The 10363-nt window shown below is 35.8% G+C and overlaps 1 protein-coding gene across 1 annotated transcript in view; it reads right to left on the bottom strand.

Annotated features, from left to right (window-relative positions):
- LOC107714485 (copine-5-like) overlaps nucleotides 1–10363 on the bottom strand; it is a 181590-nt gene that overhangs the window by 134592 nt on the left and 36635 nt on the right. The window contains exons 2-3 of the mRNA XM_016520328.1: nucleotides 5185–5225; nucleotides 3886–3932 (exon numbers count right to left, since the gene is read on the bottom strand). Of these exons, the coding sequence (XP_016375814.1) occupies nucleotides 3886–3932; nucleotides 5185–5225 (88 nt within the window). The remainder of the gene's footprint in view (nucleotides 1–3885; nucleotides 3933–5184; nucleotides 5226–10363) is intronic.

The following is a 10363-nucleotide window of genomic DNA, read 5'->3' as shown; positions in this document are numbered from 1 at the left end:
GAGGAAATTCAGAACATCAAATTCAAGATTCTAAAATTCAATACGCAGAAATTCTGATCGTAGAGAAAGTAGGTCAGAGGTAATCCATAATATATATATATATATATATAGGATTGTAGGTTGATACAGTGTGCCTCTGTAGCCTTGTAGTCCTCTGTAACGGCGTCCAGAATAATTATTTTTTATATGAATAATAAAATCGCTATATAGGCTCATTTCAAGTGTTTAGGAGTTTGGGAGTATTATCACGCTTACTGTATGACATGGATCAATCCCTTGCATTTTTTTCCTGCGGAAAGAACTTAAAATAAACTTGTGACTAGTTGACTAGAAAAAAAATCTTTAGTCGGGGGCAGGCTTGGCACAAGGAACCGATCTATTCTTAAAATAAAATGCTATGACATTACGAATTACTGCAAATCACGTCCCGTATTGCATTGCATGGGTTATCCATGTGAGTCAAATGTTTTTATTTTATTTAATCTTTTTTATGTATGGGGGTGCTAGCCCCTAGCGCCGCCCAGTAAAGACTATTATAGTGACATACAGGAGTCATACACTAGGCGCGCATGTGTCCATTATTACTGATGCGCGAACAAACCTATCTGCACTCATGGCGCACTGATCGCTATAACATCATATTTCTGCTTGAACACAGTTCTGTATATTCATGTAGTTGTCAAAAGTAATGTACAGCAAGTGTTTTATAACATAAAACTGATGCTCGCTGAAGAAGCATGTTCTGGAGAAGTTTCTGAGAATCAGTTATGTACATATTTGCATAAAACGCTTTAAATTCACTTATTCTGACAGAGGAACTATTCAATGATGACATCGACCCGCCTTCCGATCGCTGAGTTTCCACACATTCAGAATGGTTTCATTTTACAATTTGGTGTGTTTAGTCATTCTGCATGGATCTGTGTATGCCGTCTTTTGGCGTCTCCCTGTGGTCTTGTTTGGTATGGCAGGTTGACTTGTGCTTATTTGTTAAAGTTACTGTATAATTAAGGTTTACGTACTTTTAAGAAGCCAATTTTAAGTTGTAAAGAATATCTGCAGTGATATTTTTGCAAAGTATGTATTGATCTGGAGAGGAGGGGGCCTTGGAGTAAAAAAGGTTGAGAATAACTGGCTTAGACAAATGTTTCACATGCTGAGAATGCTAACCTAACATATAAGTATATAAACCATAAATGTTTAAGAATCACTTAGGCTACCTCTGGGCGATTCATGATCAGGTAGATCTTAAACCGCACGCTCACGCCAGAAAACAACTAAGTGGCCCAAATGACTTTGACTTTTCGGAGATCATTTACACTTCCCTGTGGATTTTCTCTGACCTACTTTCTATACGATCTGAATTTCTGCGAATTGAATCTTAGAATATTGAATTTGATGTTCCGAATTTCCACTTCATCTTGAAAACTTGGAAGCTGTATTTTTAAAAACTGGATATTTGCAGTCTAAGATTTTAGAACAAAAAATTTGCTGTTTGAAAATACATGTCTTTAAAACTCTACCATAAAAATATTCAGTTGTGTTAAATTTCAAATGTTTAATATTCAAGTAAAAAAAATCTAATTCAGAACTATGTTAAATGCCACATAATATTCAGTTTTGTTAAATGTCACTTGTCAATAATTAAAATTTACACCATGCAAATTAAATTAGTTTTGTCATATTATAAGTGTATTTGATCTCCTGCCTGTCTTGGATTCTTCTATTGCCTACCTCTCTGGACATTGTTCGCCGATCTCAGACCCACGCTAGCCTTTGGATTACTCTTCATCTTGCCTCTTCTATTACTGTTTGCTGTGTATCGACCCAAGCCTGTTTCATGACCACGCCTTTTAATATAAGCATGCAAATGAATCCGCATGTCTCACGTCTCTGTCGCCCCGTAACAATAATCTCCATACCTCTCTGTCATACCCAAAGACTGAACTCTAACAAAATAACATGTAGATTACATCCTTCATGTTATTACTGAATGTCCCATAACATATTATAAAATATAAATGAAAGCTTTTTAAACAAAATCCCAAAAATTAACCTTTCATTCAGATCGCTTACCTTCTTTAATGACAGTCTCTTGTGTTATTCACACTGTATATGAGCAGAGTGCTTATAAAAATAGACAGCTGAGAAATGAAGCATGCCAGGATTTATTGCTATGGTGAGCTGTCATCGCCTACACGAAAACCTACAAATATTATGCAGGTGTATGAGGCAGCCCTCAGCTCTCAGTTTTATATCTAACAGTCAGGGGACAGGGCAAAAGGATTAACCACCTAAATGTTTCATACAAAAATTACCACATGACTTCAGAAGACTTGAAATATTGAGTATGAATCATATGGACCACTTTTATGGTACATTTATTGTGCTTTTTCGTCATCATCATGAGCTTAACATTTTGTAGTATCTGCTTTCTTTTATCATTAAGAACAGTGTGAACATTCTTCTAAATATCATCTTTTGTGTTCCACAGAAGAAAGTCAATTATACGGATACACTTTTAAAACGGAGCACTTTAAAGCATGGAAATCAGCTCATTTACATAACACAATAGCAAACAAGACTTTAAGATAAGTCTTTAAGATTGAGGTTAGCTCACTTTGCTTAGGCAATATAAGTTGCCTGATACAATATCCAACTGTTCTTCAAAAATTACTCACAAAAATGTCTTTCAATTGATCCCCCTGAATAATTTCAACCCAGGCTCATTGGAAAAACATGCCTGGGGTGATATTTCTACAAAATGATATTCTTTTTTATATTTCATACATATTTCGTACATATTTAAATGTACAGTGAGTGGGGCTATTTTGTCTGAAACGGATGAACGTGAATAGCAACGTTGTCGAACGTATCACAGCAGTTGGGAAAATGAAATGCCACTAAAAGGTTAATGCTCTAGTGCATTTAATAATAACATATCACTAAACTCTACCATAAACCTAATCGATAGTGTTAACAAAAGCAAACATGACCTAAAAACACATTTGCTGAAGCAACCATGCCATTTCATCTTGCCTCTACAAGTCTGAGCTCTTTAATCATGACTGTTGTTTCGCAGGATACATAGAGTGCTTTGGATCACAAGTGCATAGCTGTACCAGGTGAGTAACCGAGCAAGTTTACTACAGCAGAAAATCTGTACATATGGAGCTGGTTATTTGATGCAAACGTCAAAATGTATTCGTTTACAACTCATGCACTATGGTTATACTGTTGTGAGGTTATATCATGGTAGTACATAATCTGCCCAGATAATTATTTGCATGAAAAGCAATAAAAGTTGTTGGTGTTTTACTGCCATTAGTGTTCATTTCAGCTAAAAACTGCAGTGAATTACATTTATAGGTACATTTTTGCGATAGAGGATTTGTGCCACTTGGTCATTTAATGCTACTAAAGATAATGTTTATCATACTTATAATAACATTTAGAGGGTAAAATGACCAACCATGTAACAGATCTTACCACTAACCAATGAGAAAAACACCAAAGCTTAATCTGCACCATCCAGCAGGACAAGTCCTCTTCTGATTCATAACCTCAAATTGGAAACTACAGAAACTGACTCATCGTTATAAAGACACCGTTGGATAAACAACACTCGCTCAGTACAGCAGGTCGAGACAGAATAGAGAGCTGTTGTACAGGCACTGAACTGGGTGTTGCTTGTTAGTGATAAGATGCTGGATGTGTTTTGATGGCATACAGAAGAAGAAGAACAGACAGCGGTTTGACTGCATGCTGCTGCAGGGAGAGCCGACACGCCTGATTGGACAACAACACCAGAGATGAAACCATAGCAATGCAAGCTGGGAACACTCATGGTGGTGTGTGTATGTGTGTGAGTGTGTGCACACTCACCTCTCTCCACTGCTTGGTCTCCACACCCTGAGTGTACAAGACGCACACTGTGAAAAGGGACAAAAATAGCAAAAATTAGTGCTACACTCTCAGAAAAAAAGGTGAAGCTGTGATTGGGGCGATACCCTTTCAAATAGTGATGCACCTAAATGAAAATTCTGGGCCAAAACCAAAATCGAAAATTAAAGATACACTTGGCAAAAAAAATGAAAATGAACGCTGTTGAGCGAATTCTTAAACACCGCTGATTGGCTGATTGGTGAACACAATGGCCAATCAGCTGTGTTTAAGAATCCGCTCAGCAGTGCTCAAATGCTAGCTGGAAATTGACAGTTTTAAAATTTCAATACTGACTGGTACTGAAGTCGGTACTTTTGGCATCTCTAAGACAGACTAAAAATTGTCATTATTCACTGAAATCCGCACGAGTCCGTTCAAATATATCGCTTTAAAATGCAACACATCAGTGACATCATTAACAAACAGCAGGGATGGGAAATGTAACTGTTATAGTATTAGTATTTAGTATTATTTAAGTATTTGGAAATCAAAAGTGAAATTCTGTTGCCAAATGCTGGGATCATTTCAGTAATAAACATCAAAGATGAAAAAAAATATGTGGTAACATATTACATTAATTAATTTTTCTTTTAATATCTATTTTTATATAACATCACTTACAAGATTCGTAATGTGTATCTATATGGCACTTTCAATATGATCTATATTTATGTTCATTATGTAGCCATTATGATTTCAATATATACTTAAACATTTCTCTTTTGTGTTTCAAGAAAGAAAATCATACTGGTTTGAAATAATGTAATAGGGTATAATATAATAATAATAGGGTAATATAATAATATAATATAATAATAGGGTGAGCTGAATTTAAATTTTTTGAGCAAACTATTTATTTTATTATAACCCCTAGCAGATGAGAAGTAAAGAGATATTTCTTTCAGAAAGGAAAGAGATTCACTTAGTTAAAACGCTGAAACTCCATCCAACTCTTTCTTTTCTCCCTCTCTCTTTTTCAGCTCAATCTGTCAGTTCTCTTCAAAGGGTCTCTATGAAACTTGCTGCCATTGTGCATTTGAGTGCATTTTCATTCAGGTTCGTTGGAGTCATGCAGAGCGTTGTAGATGAGAAGAACTCATCAGAATCACGCTGATGTTTTGATGAGAGGCGAAAGACAAGAGATCACAGAGAAAACGAGTGGGGGTCGCTAATTAATGCAGAAAGAGTATAAAATGAAGAGACGATAGCTCAGTTTCATCTTCCATTGGCTGTACTCACGTGGATCAGATTTGGAGAACGTGTCTCTGTCTAAAAGATTCCTGTGGAGAAAAAAAAACAAAAAACAAGATCAGTGACACATTGACATATGAAGCTTTATTGAAGAGGCTTTTTGACAATTTCATTAAACTGGCTTATTAGAATTCCACAAAAGCAGATATCAGGATAAAGGTTCAAGATGACATCCAGAAATGTTGACTATAGGTTCCCACAAAAATACTAAGGGGATTTTCAAGTTTAAACCCTGCTTAAATAACATCACATTTGTCATTTCAACTACTGTAGCAGGAACACTACTCAGAAACAAAATTTCACTTTCAACATGTAAGGTAAACTTATGTCTTCAGAAACAATATGAGAAAAGAAAAGAAAATGTTAACGCTTAAAACTAAACAACTAAAACTAAAGTTATAAATGTTGCTTAGGTAACAACTGAAAAAAAGCTTAAAATGAAGGACTAAAATTACTAACTGGAAATAAATAAGCTGAAACTACAAGTGAAATAATAATTAAGAAAGAAAGAAAGAAAGCAAATAATAAAATTCAAAATTCAAAATATTAACAAAAACAATAATAGTATAAAAAATTTAAAATGATGTTGTCCAATAAATTCAATAACCAAGTTTATTAACCTTATAAGCATGAAAATAAGAATAGGTTTAGTTTAAAACATTGAAATCTAAACCTGTGCAAATCTGACACTGAAATATGCTATAAAACATTGGATAATGACTTTTTAATTACTTTTAACAGACTTTTACAAAAGTTGTAAAAGTTGCAATTGTAATAATCGTGAGGACATACACCACTGATCACATGATCAATGACAAAATTACTCATATTAATGATCATGTGTACAGTTGGCTTACAGTTGGAAATTTGAATGCTATGGCCTTGTGTAGATATTTAAAAATTGCCACCTTTAAGCATGACTGTTGAAATGAAATGGTAATGCTTAACAGTAAGAGTCCATTTGTAATATTAATGAAAGCTGTAGGAGTATTCTTCCTAGTGTGTTCATTTCAACATTTACTATTACTAATAGGCTACATTTTTAAACATTAAAGTTTCTTCTTTTAACATTAGTAAACTATGAAATAACTTTAATGATCAATATAATAATTAATATTAATATGTTTATTCATTTACAAAGTATGGTTCAGTACTGCTACAGCTTTTTTTTAAATAGTAAAGCACTGTTTTAGTTTTCGTTTAGTATCCATTTTTAAAACTATCGGTTGATTAATCGTATCGGCCAGTGTGGTCCAACCTAGTTATCGGTATCTGTAAAATTCACTATCGGTCGACCTCTACCAAAGACTATAAAATACCCCAAGACGTGTCACTCGTATAGTTTTGAATGGGGAAAGCCGCGATCTCCCAGCGCCTCGATCAGGTTCAGGTCAGCCCGCAGGTGGGTCGCACGGCCGCGGCGTCGGCGGAGGCACCCGCGTCACGCCGGTCCGAGCCCCGCCTTAATCCTCCGGCTTCGTACGCGGGTGAGCCCACTTCATGCCGCTCCTTCTTATCACAATGCTCCCTGACCTTTTCACTACAGCCTTCCTGCTTCCCCACTGAGAGTTCCAGGGTCGCCTTTGTGATAATGCATCTGGCTGGGATGGCTAGAGAATGGGGAACGGCTATGTGGGACAATGGGAGCGAATGCTGCAGTTTGTCAGTACCGGTACCTTCTCCGACTCCTTTCTGCCTCTCACCTGTGCGCTGTCGTTGTCATTTGCACGTGGTGGTTGTTTTGGTCCTGTCAGTTTCAGACACGCATGGTGGAGCAATCAGCGCGCACTCGCGGGGCGGCGCGCTCTATTAGCCCGCACCTGGTACTCATTCCCACTTCCTATATATTCCTGTCTTTGTCTTTTTTTAAGCGTGGGTATGTCTTATGTCTTTATGTGCCATATGGGCGCGCTTTTGAGTTTTCACTCTCCTCTACACTCTCTGCACTGTTTCCAGGATCCTCAGGCGAGGAATTAGTATCGCGACTGTGGACAGTGAGGCCGGATTGGGAGTACGATTCTGGACGTTTTCCGGTATTCCTCTCAGCCCCCTGTTTCAGCACTGGTTAGTTCTCACCACAGTTTTAAAAAATGCTAAAAAAAGTGGCCGTTGTGCGCTGAGGAGCGGAGGGAAGAGGGGAGACAGACAACACACACGCAGAGCTTCGCGTTCAGACAGTTTCATTTCGCTCCCATCGAGTTAAAAACACAAATAAATGCACAGCCATTTGCATCGAAAACATATATATGAAGGCGCTGTTGCACCTCTGATAACTTTTAAGTCTTATTCTGCAACGTTTATATAAGCCTTTTGACGGGTTGTGTCACAGAGCTGTAAAAACGGTTACACTCACTAAGTAAATGAATCGCGTTCGTGCCACTATAGTCCATTGCCACGTCACATTGTGACGTCAACACGATGTAGATTTTAAACCCAGAAGATGAAAATAGCGCAAAAAAAGATTAAAATTAACCAGTTTTCTCCAACAGTTAAAATTATGAGATGCTAACATTGTCTTCTGTGATGTGCAACACAAACACCTCTGCTAAAATCTCAGAAAAAGTAGTCTGGGGTTTCATGACCCTTTAAATATATTTATATATGATATAATTGATATGAATATAAATATATACACGTAAATACATGTAAATATTTTCAAAATATATGCTGTATGTGTGTGTCTTTATATATACATAATAAACATACACAGCACACACACATATATCATGTAAACATATATATATATATATATATATATATATATATTAGGGGTGTAATGGTTTACAAAATTCACGGTTCGGTTCAATACAACATAGTGGTGTCATGGTTCGGTTCGGTATGTTCGGTATGTTCGGTACGGGGGTAATTGGTTACGTCGCAATGTTGGAAATATTTCTGTTTTAAACCATGAAGGTGAGCCAATGGATATCACACACAAGCAATGTGCAAACTTTCACTATGCAGTAAGTGAAAGTAAAAACGTAATGACGGAGTAATGACGACGAGAGACGAATCTACTTCAACATATGCTAACGGTATATAGCTAACTGTTTTAATTTATTCCCTTAATATTTCTAATATTACATAGTGAAAAAAAATGTGAAGAAACATATTTCGTGTTAAACAGGTTCTTTTTGAAAGTCGGTGCTTGAAATAAAAGCTTTTTATTTCATTGATTTTTATTGATGACTGCAGTGTTCATATTTTAATTGTAGGCCTATAAGTCATTGTTTAGCTAATAGGCCTATATTAAAATACCTTTTTTTTTTTTACATTTTAATTGAGGAGAAAATATTTAGTCTAATCTTTTGTTATCCTCGCAGCACGTCAGTTATTTGGTAATTGTTATTTGGGCAAATTAATTGTAATTTTAATTTATTAGGCCTAATAAAAGTAACTTCATAATAATAATAATAATAATAATAGGCCTAATAAAAATAAGAATGTAACAGGCCTACATTAATTGGAAATGCCAAATATCTTAATATTGCCAACAATTGATGTTTTTGACAATATCTCTGGCTATCGTCGATACAAGATCATCGTCTTTCGACGCACCCCAGCAAGGGGAGGTTATCACGGAGCAGACAGCACGTTGCCTGTTACGTCGTTTGGACTGCCTTGTTGAGCACAGTGGCACTGAGAACATCATATTTCACACATTTTAAGCTGTTTATTTTCCAAATTAGTCCAACGAATCGGATCGTTCAGTTTGTAATGCGTACCGAACTGAAAGCCTCGTACCGAACGGTTCAATACAAATACGTGTATCGTTACACCCCTAACTGACATATATCTGATTTTCTCTCAACTGGTTATGTTCACTCAAGACATTTTGACAATTTGACATATTTTGTGTGTATTTGGCAATTTAGATGCAGAGCCACAGACATGACATACAGGGGAAAACATAAAAGATACCATAGCCATGGATTAAGAATTTGTTCCCATGACTTATTAATTCATTCCCTCGCAAGACAACGTGACTGATTGTGTTAAGGTTATCAAAAAAGAAGATTAATAGCAAGCAAATCGTGGAGAATAAACAAAGCACTACCTATCAACCAAAAGGTTAATTTGCAGTGTTTTACACATCCAAAAATTTAAGGGGGTCTGAATACTTTCCGTACCCACTGTATATATATATATATATATATACTGTATATATACACGTATAATAAAACTCTAATTAAGTAAAGTGATTTTCTTTTAAAGTGATCTGAAGACACACTCTGCTCTCCAGATATGAGGACACTTGATCAGCTGCGGTAAACTCTGAACACAGATATTGATTCCAGCGCTAGAGTTTCACTTCTGTTGATATGAGCTGTGTGCCTCACTCCCAGCGGCACGACTGTCATCACATCTCAACGTCTAAATCAGAAATGGCATTTCTATTATGAGGATTACACACACATACCCACACACACACTCAGGATGGACTCAGGCAGAATAGATGATCAGAGGGAAATGTGTGGTTTTGCTCTCACTAACAAAGCAGCTGTGATTATAGGTTCTCTCAGCAGCCGCCTGGAAAGGCCTTCACCCTACAAGTTTCTGCTTCACCTCATCTACAGGAACCTGCTCATAATCCTCTCATTTTCCTTAATCAACTGTGTTTATGCCCACTGCAGCCGATAATTACCATGTTGGCCTGAACCATCAGGAATACAGGAACTGACAGCAGAAAAAAATAATAAAGTGGACTCTCGCTGACGTTCAATACTTCAGGGTGTTTCATTTATGGTTACGTTTTCCGATTTATCTTTATAGTATACTTTTTATAGTATAAACTGAATTGTGATCTAGCATATATTTATTTTAACTACTGTATTTATAGCTTATTTTAAACTCCACAGTTTACTCTACTCATACTTTTTGTTGAGTTAATTATTTTTTTAGTAATTTTTTTATTTAAAGTAATTTTCTGAACAAATTAAAATAACAAAATAAATACAATTATTAAAATAATCAAAATGAATTATATGAATAGATAATCATATAATATATTAATAGCTAAAAATAAAAATGAAAGATAAAAAAATAATGGTAAAAAACAAATAAATAAAATATCTATGTATATATTTTCCACTCATCATCCTTCTCAGGAGTTAACTGTACGTTGTTTTTCAGTTATTACTTCCTTGACCATTGTATATCCCAGTGC

Source organism: Sinocyclocheilus rhinocerous, unplaced genomic scaffold (assembly GCF_001515625.1).
Source record: "Sinocyclocheilus rhinocerous isolate Xijiao unplaced genomic scaffold, SAMN03320098_v1.1 scaffold269, whole genome shotgun sequence".
Lineage (NCBI taxonomy): Eukaryota > Metazoa > Chordata > Actinopteri > Cypriniformes > Cyprinidae > Sinocyclocheilus > Sinocyclocheilus rhinocerous.
This window is presented reverse-complemented; position numbering and strand designations above follow the sequence as displayed.